Source organism: Nerophis ophidion, linkage group LG09 (genome assembly GCF_033978795.1).
Source record: "Nerophis ophidion isolate RoL-2023_Sa linkage group LG09, RoL_Noph_v1.0, whole genome shotgun sequence".
NCBI classification, from domain to species: Eukaryota; Metazoa; Chordata; class Actinopteri; order Syngnathiformes; family Syngnathidae; genus Nerophis; species Nerophis ophidion.
This window is the reverse complement of record NC_084619.1, coordinates 26978231-26995330: the sequence shown is the minus strand read 5'-3', so window position 1 is coordinate 26995330 and position 17100 is coordinate 26978231. Positions and strand designations below refer to the sequence as shown.

At 40.8% G+C, this 17100-nt stretch overlaps 1 protein-coding gene across 2 annotated transcripts in view; it reads left to right on the top strand.

The window, feature by feature from the left end:
- fhip2a (FHF complex subunit HOOK interacting protein 2) overlaps positions 1 to 17018 on the top strand; it is a 30222-nt gene extending 13204 nt beyond the window's left edge. The window contains exons 11-17 of one of the 2 annotated variants that reach the window (XM_061910709.1): positions 542 to 705; positions 1132 to 1278; positions 1359 to 1449; positions 1522 to 1665; positions 10602 to 10742; positions 15305 to 15408; positions 15472 to 17018. In XM_061910709.1, the coding sequence (XP_061766693.1) occupies positions 542 to 705; positions 1132 to 1278; positions 1359 to 1449; positions 1522 to 1665; positions 10602 to 10742; positions 15305 to 15408; positions 15472 to 15583 (903 nt within the window). In that variant the 3' untranslated portion in view covers positions 15584 to 17018. Of the gene's footprint in view, positions 1 to 541; positions 706 to 1131; positions 1279 to 1358; positions 1450 to 1521; positions 1666 to 10601; positions 10743 to 10820; positions 11545 to 15304; positions 15409 to 15471 lie in introns of those variants that run through there. The other variant, XM_061910710.1, reaches the window with a different exon arrangement.
- Positions 17019 to 17100: the final 82 nt, after the last annotated feature.

The following is a 17100-nucleotide window of genomic DNA, read 5'->3' as shown; positions in this document are numbered from 1 at the left end:
TTGCAGTGCAGATATATATACATACAGAAGTAAAAAATAAGGATCAAAACTGATTAGTATCACAAAACAAAGCTTTGACCTTTTTATTGAATACTTTTTTGAGGGAGGACAGGAGAAAGACTTGCTAACTTTGATTGAACTAAAACTGTATGACACAACTATTTGACTATGGTGGCTTTTTTGAAGCCGTACTCTTTGAAAATGTAAAAACTGAGTCACAACATATGGTAAATAGTACTAAAATTAGATTTTTGGTGGAAATGTTGACCTTAAAACCGAGGTTCATAAAAACTGAGATACCACTGTTTTTATTTTTGTTCTTCAATTGCCACCTGTCGTGTCCAAAAACAAAGAGTTCCAGTGACTCATTTTATTAACCAAAAGCACACAAATATCTGACAGAGACATTGTGCATATTGTCTTTGCACAAATGGAAAATGAATCATATCTGAGACATTTGCGACAGCTTTCGCCTACTTGGCTTCTTACTGCCGTGTTCCACTTACAGCTGATCCTCTTCCTTTTACTCCCTTGTCTGCAGATCAGCATCATGACGCTGCGGCTCTTTGAGCAGCTCATCCAGAAGCCCGACCAGCACATCCTACACAATTTAGTACTGCGCAACCTGGAAGAAAGAAACTACCTGGAGAACAAACCTCCAGAGGAGCGAGAACCCATTGAAAACGGCCAACCTCATGATGCTGTGTAAGCACGGCCCTGGGAGATCTTTGTACACACATTCAACAGTGAATAAAATGAAAGCACCAGCATGCTGTTTCAAATTTAGGAAGTGTTTTCAGATGTTATGAAATTATCTATTTATGATGAGGTGGAATCATAATAATGAAGAGGGATGGCATTAAATTAAGTTGTAAAGCAGTAGTGCAATTCTTAGGACTTTTACAGTACAAAATCATACATGTACTAAAACTAATATCATAAAACATCATGCTAGCTTTTCATCTTTAAAAATAAATCTATTTTGGTACCTGCTCATGGGTGCTAGACTGAATGTTGATCGTGCGATGACAGGGTCTAATTGTCATGCAATTGCAATGAAGCCATCGACCCATATACGGTTACATTATCAATGTGTGACCTTTTTGTTCCATACGTCTATTTGCTCTTCAGAGATCTGGAAGAAGATCCACTGTTTGGTGATGACCTTTCTCCAGATAGCAGACTCTCTGGTTCCGATTGGCTCAGCTCCTCACCGTCGCAAAGCCCGGACCACTGCAAGTCTGAGGGCAAAACCGAAGTCCACAAGATTGTCAACAGGTTTGTAGGCTGCTCACAATCATAAATACTAAATGTGGATTATTTTAGTGTTTTAATGTGTTGACTGACACAATTTGTAGTTTCCTGTGTTTGGTGCCTGACGAGGCCAAGTCGTCGTACCAAGTGGAAGGCAGTGGTTATGACACCTACCTCAGAGATGCTCACAGACAGGTGAACTCTCAAAGCGCTCATATCATGGACATGTCCAACACAGAATCTTTCTAATTTGAATTATTTCCTTAGTTCCGAGATTATTGTGGTGTGTGTCACCGTTGGGACTGGAGAGGAACTCCAAAACCTTTTGAAAAATGCGACTTGGAACTGCCATTCTTTGAGGGTCACTTCCTGAAGGTCCTCTTTGATAGGATGGGTCGCATTTTAGATCAGGTCAGTATGGAAATATCTTTCACATTTTCTATTATGTCCTTATTGGTAGGGACACTTGCACATTACAATAACAACCAGTACAAAAACTGGAGAACATTTAGCGGCGTGAGAACGTCAAGCTCAAGTGGAAACTCTGAACTCCAAATTATCTAAGAAGCCAAAATTTGGAACAAAAATTTTTTTATTAAAGTATGGATCAAAGGTCACATGCAAATAAGCAAAGGGCAATATGGTCTAAAATCTATATTGCGTTATTTAATGCAGTCTTCTCCAATAATGATATATGTCACAATGTTTTATTGGTGACATAAATGATTGTAGGACCATTTCGAATCAAGTTAGAAAAGCTCCAAATTTTAGGTTTTGACGTATGTGGAACGGCCTATGCGTTGCGTATTGCTCTTACCCATACAAGACCGTCTGATTGGGGACGGCGTGGCGCGGTTGGGAGAGTGGCCGTGCATGCAACCTGAGGGTTCCTGGTTCAATCCCCATCTTCTACCATCCTAGTCACGTCCGTTGAGTCCTTGAGCAAGACACTTCACCCTTGCTCGTGATGGGTCGTGGTTAGCGCCCTGCATGGGAGCTCCCGCCTTCAGAGAGTGTATGAGTGTGTTAGTGTATGAGTGTGTGAGTGACTGAGTGTGCGAGTGAGTGAGTGTGGGTGTGTGTGGAAATAGTGTCAAAGATCTTTGAGTACATTAAAGGTAGAAAAGTGCTATACAAGTATAACCCATTCATTTATTGAGAGGATTCGTGCGAAACACTAGGTTAACAACCAGAGCTGCTAACCCTATTTAAAGCATTTAAAGAGTGAGGTTTACCAACGTACATCTGGTGCAGCCATTTTGACTGACAACCGAACACATATGCAGTAACATATTGTGTAATTTCTGGTTAAATTATTTTTTCAAAACCATTATTAATATACTAGCTGATTTACTAGTAATAATTGATTACTTTTTGTCATAACATGTTCTATCTACACTTCAAATGTAACAAACACTTACTCTTCTGTTGTTTGGATACTTTATATTAGTGTTGGGTAATACTACAAAGTTGGAAATAGATCCAATACAGAGTAGTTACAGGGAGCAGAGTTTAGTCGTACCAGCTGGTCATAGAATTAATAAATTTTTATCACAATTATAATCCGACAAAAACTGTGTAACAATGTTAATTAAATATTTCAATTATTTTATTCCATCCATCCATTTTATTCCCTCAATATTTTGAGCAAGATAAGTTAAATAGTGCAAAATAAATAAACATTAGCAAAAACTACTATTTGCTCTGATTTAAATCCTTTGCCTTTTGCCCCTAAATCCCTTTTGTGTCCAGGGACCTATTTCCCCAGATTGTAAACAAAAAAACACATTTCTGATAGTACAAATATCGATCTAACCACTATAATATCGACTATATTCTTGTATTATACAGTACTTGCTATCGTGACTGTCAATATTCATATCAATCCGCCCACCTGTTTACGTAAAGAGTTTTAGTTTAACGGTCAGTAGGGATGGGAATTGATAAGATTTTTCCAATTTCGATTCAGCTTCATGATTTGGTTCCTTAGCGTTTCTCTTATAGATTCTTATTTGGGAAAAAAAAGGTGGAATAGTTTCAATTTTGTTTAGTTTAGAGGTAACATGACCATAGAAAGCCTGCAGTGAAGTCACGTACGTAGCATAGAAGAAAAAAAGGTACTTAAAAAATCAATAGATAAATAAATGTTCAAATCATGTGGAAATTAAACAAGAATGTAACAGTAACCTGATAATAACTTATTACATGCAAAGTGAGATATGTCAAACCTTTATTGAATTTTTGTGAGGAATACTATATGAAAACCTTGAATTGAACATCTCAGAAAATGTGGGGTTTCTCAAAGTGTAATGAGTCAGTATCATATATTAGTTTCACGTTTGAAGTTAATTGCTGACATGAATGGACTGGTACACCATTTTCAAATGTTTTGAGTTTCACCTGTATACAGGCATGTGATTTTTCCGTCTTAAATCGGAATTCTGTCTTTTTTAATCTCGGGGAGAAAAAAATAATTATCTTCCGCATTTTTCCCAAACATAAGTCAAGATTCGTTTACTTGCTGATTCTTCTTTTGTAATCGAGACGTAACTTATATTACGCCGTAGTTAATTGGTCGATATGTTCCTTGTGACCAATCAGGACATCTGTTATGAATGATGACTTTATTACCGCCATTTTCCAAATGTAAACGATCTCGGTTCTCGAGAGAAAGGACGCTTCACGAGTAAAATAATTTGATAAACATGTCAAAAATAAGTACTACCAGCACCGACAACGCTCCCGACCAGATCCTTAGCCGGGGCTATAGTCCTGGGCTCGGGCTCCGGTGGCATGCCCGTGCCTATGAACCTCTTCGCGACCTGGGAGATAGATCGTTCGTCCCCGAACTGTGGGCCGAGGTAAGGTGGACACTACAGTGCTGGACTTAACACCACAACCGGAAATGTGGACATTTAATGTTCCATAATGTTAGATAAACAACGCCCTCGGTCATTACAGTGAAGCAGTGTGTGTATGTTTGCTTCAATGCTAACTCTTAAGCTAACTAGCCAGTTGGCTAACGCAAAAAAGCCACAAGCAAATATTACTGGTGTTTGACTTCAAGGCGAAATAGTTTAACAACACTTGATAATCACGGAAAAATATGCGCGTTAACGAGCAACATATCTCTTGAATGAAATTGCCATGTGTTTGTCGTATATGTAATGACTGGTGAGTTACATGCCAGCATACTCCTCAGCCAGCTCTGGCTCAACACCAACCAAAACAGCCAGTGCCACAACTCCACTCAGGCCCCCTGATTCTCAAAAAAAAGAGGTGTCAGGTCTGCCCAAGCAGGAAGGAGAAAGACAAACGTATTGTGCTTCAACTGCAAGAAATATCTCTGCAAAGAACACACTAAATGTGTCACTTTTTGCCACACTTGCATGTAAACACACACATATACACATGCAAGTTCTTACACACAGAGACTTTTCCCTGATTTTGTTTTGTATTAGTTTTGGAACCAGTAATCTATTTCTATTGGTTTGATTTGCTTGATTGGTTGTTGTTTGTTTGATGTTGAAGTTCTGTTGCTGAAAAAAGTAAGTTTTAGTCTTTTTCTTGAAGTAAATATATATGGGTCGAAATTGACCCGTAACACCATAGATGTTACTATAGTTAGAATTATTAAAATGAAAAAATAAATAAAACAAATTTATTTAAGAGATGTGTTCTAATACCCCTCAGTAATATGCAGGTAACACAACAACATTTTATTTATTTATACGAATCTCTTGAGATTCTCTTGGGGCGGCATGGCGTAGTGGGTAGAGCGGCCGTGCCAGAAACCTGAGGGTTGCAGGTTCGCTTCCCACCTGTTGACATCAAAGTCGCTGCCGTTGTGTCCTTGGGCAGGACACTTCACCATTTGCCCCCGGTGCCGCTCACACTGGTGAATGAATGATGAATGAATGATTGGTGGTGGTCGGAGGGGCCGTAGGTGCAAACTGGCAGCCACGCTTCCGTCAGTCTACCCCAGGGCAGCTGTGGCTACAGATGTAGCTTACCACCACCAGGTGTGAATGAATGATGGGTTCCCACTTCTCTGTGAGCGCTTTGAGTTTATAACAATAGAAAATCGCGATATAAATCTAATCCATTATTATTGTTTGTTTTACCATTTAAAAAAAAATTGAAATCAAGGGGTATACTGACAAAAGAAAGGCTCAATGGCCCACAACAAAAATATTAAAACCAATATTTTCATGGATAAGGAAGCCTAACAAGGTAACCAAGAGATGAGAAACAAATTGGATGATAGATCATTGTTTTTAGTGTATTTTACAATTGATTTAAGACATGGGTCAAAACCGACCCGTTGACATAGGAGATGGTAACATAAAGCTAACACAAGAGGAAGGTTAAATGAGTCCACTTGTTACATCTGTTCTCTGGATGTTTACCAGTGTGTGTGGTTGAACTGACCGCCGTAAGTCAATCACTTTAGTTTTACTGGTGTTCAAATGCAGGTGATTACGTGCACTGCAAGTATTTAGTATATTTTTAATTGTATTATTTAGAAGAACAAAGATGTCCAATGAATCCAATATTATATATTGCATATACTGATTTAATGGTTGTTTGTTGAAAAATAAACGAGAAAAGGACATTGAAAACATTTTTTTTATTGAACCGCAGTGGCAATATTGTACGGGAAATAAAATCAAGATTTGATTATTTTCCAAGATATTTAAGCTTTAATCAGCACCCCCGATGTTCCGTGTATGTTCTATTAATGATGTTTTCATGTCTTTAAACACAAAAATATTTTCTTCAAATGGTGCTGTCTTTGTTAATTTTAGCATGTGAAAATCAGGAGCTTCGGGGGGCGTTGCCCTCCTTGTCTCTCCACCAGGGCACCGCCCTGGACTTGTCTGGGGGCTTTCGTCCCCTAGATCCCCGGAAATTTTTTCAGTCTTTTTCATTGTGGTCATATCACATGCCTGTGTATAATATAATGACTGCGGCGTGATATATAATAACAATAACAATGAGGCGTGATTGGGAAGAATGGCCGCGTGGATCTGAACCCAAGTGGTGCTTTGTTATCGGACTTTTGTTCTCGTCAAAGATTGTCCATAACATACACAATGTTCAAACATAAGGGTGTCCATATGTGTACTTGGCCCCAGGTCACCCTCGGCCCCAGTTCCATGACTGACTTTGTAGTTGTGTGATTGACTTTGTAGTTGCGGCCTCATGTTTTTGGACACTCAGGTGAAGAGAGAGGGGCAGAGCTTTCTACCGATTACCACCTGGTGGTGAGCTGGCTCCGATGGTGGGGGAGGATGCCGTACAGACCTGGAATCCCCAAACGCATTTTGGGGGTCTGCTGGGAACATCTAGCAGAGTCTCCTGTCGGAGAAAGATTCAATTCCCACCTCCGGAAGAACTTTGAACATGTCACAAGGGAGGCGCTGGATATTGAGTCCGAGTGGACCATGTTCCATGTCTCTATTGTCGAGGCGGCTGATTAAAGCTGTGGCCGCAAGGAGGTTGGTGCCTGTTGGGGCGGTAATCCTAGAACCCACTGGTGGACATTAGCAGTGGGGGATGGCGTCAAGCTGAAGAAAGAGTCTTATCGGGTCCTTTTGGCTCATGGGACTCCCGAGGCAGCGGACAGGTACCGACAGACCAAGCGAAGTGCGGCTTCAGCGGTCGCTGTGGCAAAAACTCGGACATGGGAGGAGTTTGGGGAAGCCATGGAAAACGACTTCCCGCTTCGAAGTGATTCTAGACCACCATCCGCCGCCTCAGGAAGGGGAAGCAGTGCACTGTCAAAACCGTGTATGGTGCGGATGGTGTTTTGCTGACCCTAGACTGCGGATGTTGTGGATCAGTGGGGGGAGTACTTCGAAGACCTCCTCAATCCCACCAACATGTATTCCTATGAGGAAGCAGTGCCTGGGAAATCTGTGGTGGGCTCTCTTATTTCTGGGGCTGAGGTTGCCCAGGTAGTTAAAAGCTCCTTGGTGGCAAGGCCCCAGGGGTGAATGAGAACCGCCCGGAGTTCCTTAAGACTCTGGATTCTATCTCGGTTGACAAGACTCTGCAACATCGCGTGGACATCGGGGGCAGTACTTCTGGATTGACAGACCGGGGTGGTGGTTCGTCTCTTTAAGAAGGGGAACCGGAAGATGTGTTCCAACTATCGTGGGATCACATTCCTCAGCCTTCCCGGTAAGGCCTATTCAGTTGTACTGGAGAGGAGGCTACGCCGGATCGTCGAACCTCGGATTCAGGAGGAAAAGTTTGTTTTTTGTTTTGGTCGTGGAACGGTAGACCAGCTCTATACTCTCGGCGGCTTCTTGAGGGTGCATAGGAGCACAGGTCTACATGTGCTTTGTGGACTTGGAGAAGGCATTCGACCGTGTTCCCCGAGAAGTCCTGTGGGGAATGCTCAGAGAGTATGGGGTATCGAACTGTGTGATTGTGGTGGTCCGCTTCCTTTATGATCAGTGTCAGAGCTTGGTCCGCATTGCCGGCAGTAAGTCAGACACGTTTCCAGTGAGGATTGGACTCCGCCAAGGCTGCCCTCTGTCACCGATTCTGTTCATAACTTTAATGGACAGAATTTCTAGGTGCAGTCAGGGCGTTGAGGGTATCCGGTTTGGTGGCTGTAGGATTAGGTCTCTGCTTTTTGTAGATGATGCTGTCTTGCTGGCTTCAACCGGCCAGGATATTCAGCTCTCACTGGATCGGTTCGCAGCCAAGTGTGAAGCGACTGGGATGAGAATCAGCACTTCCAAGTCCGAGTCCATTGTTCTCGCCCGGGAAAAGGTGGAGTGCCATCTCCAAGTGGGGGAGGAGATCTTGCCCCAAGTGGAGGAGTTCAAGTACTTAGGAGTCTTGCTCACGAGTGAGGAAAGAGGGGATCGTGAGATCGACAGGCAGATCGGTGTGGCGTCTTCAGTAATGCGGACGCTGTATCAATCCGTTGTGGTGAAGAAGGAGCTGAGCTGGAAGGCAAAGCTCTCAATTTACCGGTCGATCTACGTTCCCATCCTCCCCAATGGTCATGAGCTTTGAGTTATGACCGAAAGGACAAAATCACGGGTACTAGCGGCCGAAATGAGTTTCCTCCGCCGGGTGGCGGGTCTCTCCCTTAGAGATAGGGTGAGAAACTCTGTCATCCGGGAGGAACTCAGAGTAAAGCCGCTGCTCCTCCACATTGAGAGGAGCCAGCTCAGGATGCCACCTGGGCATTTCCAACCAGCAGGAGGCCCAGGACACGTTGGGAAGACTATGTCTCCTGGCTAGCCTGGGAACGCCTCGGAATCCCCCGGTAGGAGCTGGACAAAGTGGCTGGGGCTTCTTTGCTTAGGCTGCTTCCCCCACGACCCGACCTTGGATAAGTGGAAGAAAATGGATTGATGGATGGAATATAATGACTGAGAGAAAATCTGGGTGAGGGGTAAAACGTGCAACTTTTCATTCACCTACCCAAAATTAGGAGTGTCTACTGTAGCAAATAGATGCAAGCTTTCGCAAAATTAGTCGCTGCTCGGTGACCTTCGTCTAGCGGTAGACGTAAACTGAAGTGGGAACTGCCCGCCTCAAATCCGGTCAGAATCTGTTTCTTGTCATGCTCATCTAAATGAGAAGGCATTCATTCCAATTTTACAAATAATAGCGCTAATCAATCGATCAATCAATGTTTATTTATATAGCCCCAAATCACAAATGTCTCAAAGGACTGCACAAATCATTACGACTACAACATCCTCGGAAGAGCCCACAAAAGGGCAAGGAAAACTCACACCCAGTGGGCAGAAAGAATTCACATCCAGTGATAGGCAGTGAGTTACTACCTGTTTTACTCAGATGACGTGCTAGCATTACTGTTGCCTGGAATGAGATCAGAGCGGTTTGAAAACGTGACTTTCGTTTATAATTATTGCATGCTGTGTGTTAAAATGTTTCAGCATATTGCTCACATCTCCTCCTCTTGATGAATTAGCAGCCCTATAATTTATACAGGTAGCGCTATTGCAAACTTCTCTTGTAAAATGTCAGTGTTTGTTTTGACCAGGCATTGCCACTTTGAGTTCTAATGTCACTATGCAGTATGCAAGTTGCGTAATGACGTCTTCCCTGCCTGGAAGAATTGATTAGAAAATCGCTTGACAAAATGGCAAGCCATTCACAGGAATTATTCACTGAGAACCTGTTCTGAAAAAGAACCGATATTCCTCGTCCTCCAGTACTTGCAAGAAACATTCTTTATTTGCCGCCATATAGGTAAGGATTAGTTCGCCGCCACCTCGCTGGCGAAGACGCTTCATTGCATTGAGGACGCGGCCGTTCACTAGTTGCTGTCAAATGTGCGTACACAGCTAGAATGTGACATCAACCAGCATTATCCTGACATGGTAATAGTATTACAAGCTCTGTTGTCAGCCAAATTCATATGGTATGTATTGCACAACTCTAATGCAAAACTTGAATGTGAAAATGAGTCATATTTCAATCTGCAAATTCTTTATTATCATAATATGAACACTAGTTGGCTTATTTTTACACTTTTATGATACCAAAAAAAATCACAGAGCACTTTTAGACCAAGAAGCATTCCCACTCATGTGTAGGAACAATTAAGCATCTCCACTTAACACAACATGCTTGTGTTTGCCCTGTGTGTGTGTGAAGCTATGCAAGCATTACAGTAAATGGTAAATGGGTTATACTTGTATAGTGCTTTTCTACCTTTAAGGTACTCAAAGCGCTTTGACACTACTTCCACATTTACCCATTCACACACACACTGATGGCGAGAGCTGCCATGCAAGGCCCTAACCACAACCCATCAGGAGCAAGGGTGAAGTGTCTTGCTCAAGGACACAACCTATGGGGCTAGGAAGTTGGAACCTTGAAGTTGCTGGCATGGCCGCTCTACCAACCGAGCCACGCCATGCATCTCTTAGCTGAAATTTCAAACAATAACCTTTTTGTTGTGAAGCTTAAGGCTAACCGGAATGTTGAAATGCTACTCAAACATAACCTGTAAGCTTTTTATGCAAATCATTTCTAACAGAACAAATGATCGTCCTTATCAGATATGCCTTTGACCCCAGCAATAAAGTGTTCCATCAAAAGTGAGCATTTTTATCCGTGTAAGATCTTTAGGTTGTGTTTCTTTTCTTCCTCTAACAACCTTTCGACTCATTACCGCTTTAAAATATACATTGGAATCTTAATGATCTGAGACTGATTACAATCTGCTCGACTTGAGTCCCAGAGTGGAAATATGAAAATAGTCGTAAAAATAATAATAACCATAAAAGCACTTTCACTGTGCACATAAATTCAAATGTTAGAAATATGTTGTTTTTGTCTTCCAGCCATATGACGTCAACCTGCAGGTGACTGCAGTTCTGTCCAAACTGTCTTTGTTACCACACCCTCACCTGCACGAGTACCTGCTGGACCCTTACATCAACCTGGCTCCTGGATGCAGGTCTTTGTTCTCCGTCATCGTCAGGGTCAGTTTCTGTTATGTTGTTGTTGTTTTTAGTGCTTGTGTTTCTGCAGTGACGGTGTCTTGTTTCGTGTTTCTGCAGTGATGGTGTCTTGTTTCATGCTTCTGCTCATCCTACACACACAAAAATGTTTTTAGTCGGGTTGTGCGATACCAAATATTGGAAATAAATCTGGCTGATGACAGAGCTTTTAAAACTATCGTCATATCGTGATAATGCAGGTTGATGACATATTCTATACGTATTGACCTCGCGAGCAAAGTAGCAACTAGTGTCGCTCCACAGTGCGGTTTCTAAATCAACAATCCTTTCTTCCATGGCAGAATAAAACAGAGTTTCTCACAAGTAGTATTATAACTGGGAGGACTAGGGGACAAGGACTAGCTAAACATGATAGACTCCACACCATAGAAGCATAGAAAAAGCATAGCTAACCGCTAAGCTAGACCTCTGGAATGTAACAGATCGATGCACATATTGAAGTAACGATACCAAGTTTAATTTTGGTATGTAGTAAATAACAGAGATAATAATATATATGTTGTCATCACAAATTAGTTTTTTGGTCATTTTTTTAATTTACAAATTCAGGAAATGAGAGCCAATAATAATTTAGGCTTTTGTTTAATTATTTTGCACATTGCTGAACTGCAAGAAAAATGGATTCCTGTCAGCTTGACTAACTGCTTCAGCCCCTTGCTTTTTTTGTTGGTCAACTTTGTGATGATGACAGGTCTTAGACACTAGAATGCATGTGTACAATGTCAATTATTGTATGCAATAAAAACGAATGAAGACATCTAAATATTAATTGATATTGTTACACCTTCTTCCTGCGTTTTTGTTAAATTACATGATTCAAATTATATTTAAAAAAATCTCAGTATCAGCAGCTAATTTAGGAGCCTTGTAACCAGTTTTTAAATGGTTCTATTATCTGATATGTGACATTGTATATTGCGATTTATATATATGTATATATATATATATATATATATATATATATGTATATATTTAAATATATATATATATATATATATATATATATATATATATGTATATATTTAAATATATATATATATATATATATATATATATATATATATATATATAATTACATATGTATACATTAGGGGTGTGGGAAAAAATCGATTCAAATACGAATCGAATCGTTTATGTTGTGCGATTCAGAATAGATTCTAATTTTTTTTTTTAATCGATTATTCTGTGTGGAGTTTGCATGTTCTCCCCGTGAATGCGTGGGTTCCCTCCGGGTACTCCGGCTTCCTCCCACTTCCAAAAACATGCACCTGGGGATAGGTTGATTGGCAACACTAAATTGGCCCTAGTGTTTGAATGTGAGTGTGAATGTTGTCTGTTTATCTGTGTTGGCCCTGCGATGAGGTGGAGACTTGTCCAGGGTGTACCCCGACTTCCGCCCGATTGTAGCTGAGATAGGCGTCAGTGCCCCCCGCAACCCCAAAAGGGAATAAGCGGTAGTAAATGGATGGATGGATTTTTTTTTTTTTTTTTTTTAAGCAATACACAGCAATACCATAACAATGCAATCCAATTCCAAAACCAAACCTGACCCAGCAACACTCAGAACTGCAATAAACAAAGCACTTGAGAGGAGACACAAACACGACACAGAACAAACCAAAAGTATTGAAACAAAAATATAACAAAATATCATCAACAACAGTATCAATATTAGTTATAATTTCAGCATAGCAGTGATTAAAAATCCCTCATTGCCATTATCATTGGACATTTATAAAAATAAAATAAAAAGTGTCACAGTGGCTTACACTTGCATCGCATCTCATAAGCTTGACAACACACTGTGTCCAATGTTTTCACAAAGATAAAATAAGTCATATTTTTGGTTCGTTTAATAGTTAAAACAAATTTACATTATTACAATCAGGTGATAAAACATTGTCCTTTACAATTATAAAGGCTTTTTACAAAAATCTACTACTCTGCTTGCATGTCAGCAGACCTGGGTAGATCCTGCTGAAATTCTATGTATTGAATGAATACAGAATCCTTTTAAATCAGGGAAAAAAATCGTTTTTGAATTGAGAATCAAATCGAATCGAAAAAATCGATATATTATCGAATCGTGACCCCAAGAATTGATATTGAATCGAATCGTGGGACACCCAAAGATTCACAGCCCTAGTATATATATATATATATATATATATATATATATATATATATATATATATATATATATATATATATATATATATGTATATATATATATATATATATATATATATATATGTATGTGTATATATATATATATATGTTTATATATTTATATATATATATATTTGGTCATCCATGAGGCTGTAAATTATAACGTTAATTAGATAAGATCAGCCCGAGAGGGACAAGTGGTAGGAAATGGATGGATGGAGATTCTAGGAGAGGTTAGAACTGGCGACCCGCAAGCTTTTTATTTGGCCCACCGAAAATCACCCAAATAGGCCTTATGAAACCATTAAAACTAGGGTTGATTACGTTTAGAGCACTCCCGCCACCTGGCAGGGGGCAACAGCGAGGCATATGTTTCACAATGAAACAGCAATGGTGTGAGTAGTAGAAGACTTATTATTCAACCTTGGGGGAAAAAAATCAAAATCATCTGCAAAAATCTGACTTTTAACAACGACTGGACAATAAAGTATGAATGTTCTACCCCAAGCAAGTGCTGGAGCCATTGAGCAGCAGCACTGGTAGAAATCCTAGCGTGTAACTTCATCACAAAACATTTGTAAGTAGATATTGTTTACAAAGATATTTAGTTTGTTGAAATTGCAGACTTAGTGATGTCTTTTGTATTTGTGGTCATGTGTTTTGTCTGAGAGTAACAAAAATCAACCAATCAAATCAAAGCTCGTTTTACACATGTAGTGCTAAATTTGACCAGTAGAGGGCAACAACACTAGTAGTGATAAGTCACATACATTAGTGGCTGAATGTTGTGTAATTTCTGAATGTGTAAACATTTGTTGTTGTCTGAATATATTCACACTAAACCTCCTATTGGATTTTCTTAGAGTACATAATGGACATATACTTTAATATGTTCACTCTTACAAACCTTAAGGAAGAAGTCTAAAGAAATAAAATGAAGTAAGGAAAATAATTCTAAAGAAGGAACATCAATCCTCAACAAAAACTGGATCTTTTTTTTTTCCTTCATACTGTTAACTAGCTGCACATGCTGGAAACCAGTGGCGAGAGCAGAATAATGAATTGACAGTGCAGTGTGAAAGCCCATCTGTTTACTTTGCAATTAAGTACACAGTCTCAAAGAAATCTAACCTGTGGAGGCACTTTGACAAAACATTCACATTTTCATGTCGGGCCCCTGAGTCCTTGAGAGTCTTGGAACTGTGGCCCTCTTATTATGTAGTTGAATAGATCCGCTGTAGGTAGGGGTGTAACGGTACACAAAAATTTCGGTTCGGTACGTACCTCGGTTTAGAGGTCACGGTTCGGTTCATTTTCAGTACAGTAAGAAAACAACAAAATATACATTTTTTGGTTATTTATTTACCAAATTTGTAAACAATGGCTTTATTCTTTTAACATTGGGAACACTATAATAATTCTGCCCACGTTAATCCACATGAAACTGCCTCAAGTTGTTGCTTTGATTAAATAAAATGACAAAACCTTTCTTCTACATATAAAAAGTGCAACATTAAACAGTCTCCATGGAAACTGTTTAATGTCAACTCATCATGCTTAATTTATTACAGCATTTGGGAAGCATGTAGTTGACTTTTATTATGTAAAAGTTGTTTTTATCAACATGTGATAGCAGGGAACCTGCTATTATAACTAGGCTGCTACATTACTAATGATTCATGTAACTAGCTGAAAAATAGTACAATTGCAATAGGAGAGACTATTCATCCCTAAACACAATAGAATTCAATGAAATAACAGACAGGGCTTTGCTGCCCCTAACACACACACGCACGCACACAGCAAAATGAGCTAACGTTACGCTAAAAGCTAACTAGCCTTCATTTCATGCTTATACTGTGAGCGAGCTGAGCTGCAGTTTAAGTTTCTAGAAGGTCGACGGGCCCATAGTGATGTTAGTAATAGTTGTGACTGGGAAGTGTTCAGTATAATTTGGGTAGAGTCCGCTGCTCCCCTGCTAAACGAATATTTGTTCTCAATGCTGAAGGGTTGACTACATCGCTCTGAAGGCTGAATACGCACTGCTGATTGGCTGTTACATCGCTTTGAATACGCACTGCTGATTGGCTTTGTATGTAACCAATCAGATGGTTGTGTGGGCGGGACAATGAGGCAGAGACAGGCAGAAAGCAGAGCAGCTTTTGAAGACTTCTGCTTCCGAACTTGTTCGATACACCCGCGTGCCGAACCGAGACCCCCGTACCGAAACGGTTCGATACAAATACACGTACCGTTACACCCCTAGCTGTAGGCCATACCGCCCGTGCCGAGTTCCCAGTCTTGCTTCTCCTGCTGAGGAAGGAAGTGGTTGACGTGTTCCTGGTGTGTGTCAGGTTGTTGGTGACCTCATGTTGAGGATTCAGCGCATCCCAGACTTTACGCCTAAACTCCTGCTGGTGAGGAAGAGGTTGTTGGGTCTGGAGCCAGAAGGCATCAAGTACGTACATCAACACCATGGCTCCCTCTTATGTTCCCGTCTCTCACGGATGTGTCCTTGCAGCGTGGATCACATGACTCTGCTGGAGGGGGTGATCGTGCTGGAGGAGTTCTGCAAAGAGTTGGCGGCCATCGCCTTCGTCAAATACCACGCCACCGCCTCGTCCTCGCCCTAGTTTGGCGGCTCTCTGGGAATGTAAAAAATGGCCTTTCAGCGCCACCTTTGGCCACGTGGTGGACTGTGCCAGACTGTTGGCGGACACACAGACCACTTCCATCGCTCCCGGTTTGTGGTTATGGAACAGCTCCGAGCTCACTTACTGCCCATCAGCAGAGGAACAAGATGCAGACTGAGGACGCCATCCACTCTGCATGTTCTTTCACTGCCTACACACACCTCTTCCTCACCACCATCATCACCTAAGTATTGTGTGCGGGAGGAAGATGTCACATTTGCTTGCAGGCATGGACGTCGTCGCCTGCGTGTGCAAGCACCTTTGTCATGACTCACACACCTGCAGTTACATCATGTGTACTATTTACTTACTGCACATTTTAAATGCCAACTCTTATTTATTGTGTTCACTTTGCCTTGTTTTAACCAGCACATATTTGGATGGAGCGCTCTGACTGCGCTTTCCGTTCTGCTTGAAGATCCAAAACAAAAATTTTCACCACTGGCGTCACCCAAAGATGTCGGCATCCAACATGTTGTGTTTAGGAGCAGGCGACTTGTGCAGAGTTGTGTCATATTGCACATGCACCTTTTCACACCTACGCCTTTTTGTATCGCTCAATGTTTTCCGCATCCAGTGTTTCCTCACTGGGCTTACGCTCTTGCTTTACATGCCTTCTTATACAAATTTTGTTTTGAAAAGCAGTGTTGTTGACCCACACCTTTACTTTGTATCCTTGGCGCCACGGTGATTTGAACAATTCTTATTTAAGACGCTCTTTCATGTGTCTGTGTCCTCTTCCTCCTCCTGAACTGTGTGTGTGTGTGTGTGTGTGTGTGTGTGTGTGTGTGTGTGTGTGTGTGTGTGTGTGTGTGTGTGTGTGTGTGTGTGTGTGTGTGTGTGTGTGGTTTACACACGTCCTTTTTCACCCTTGTTTTGGAAGTTTAAAACTACAAAATATTTGTAGTTTTTTTCTTCCATAAACCAAAATATAGAAAAATCACCTACTTAATGCGACTTCTTAGTTAAATGTTGGATCATGCACATTTTAGTAATCTCCAACATGTATTGTAGGTGTACAATATTAGAAGTGTAGAAGTACTAGCTGGGTCATTGCATGCTGTGTTGGAAGAGAGCAGAAGGTGACTTCTCTTTTCTCTTTTTGTTTGTGAGTCCTAACTCGGTTTTGTCTGGACTGCAAGCAGTTATTGCTTTTAATCTCATCGCTGCTTACCTCTGACGCAAAATAAGACTTTTGATTTGTGCAGTGCCAGACGGGGAAATAAAGGCACTTTTGCCGGGTTATTTTTGGCTCTCATGGGCTCTATTTATTACTCAGCTGTCTCTACTTTAGTACAATCGTGTTTACTTCCATTCAGGGCAATTTGCGTTTCCTTTTTTCCCCCCATTGCAATAAAATATGTATCTCATCTTACTGTTGGTATGCTTTATTACAAAATGTCTGTACAATAAAACAAAAATACACTTTTTAAGGGCAATGAAGAGTCCTATTTATT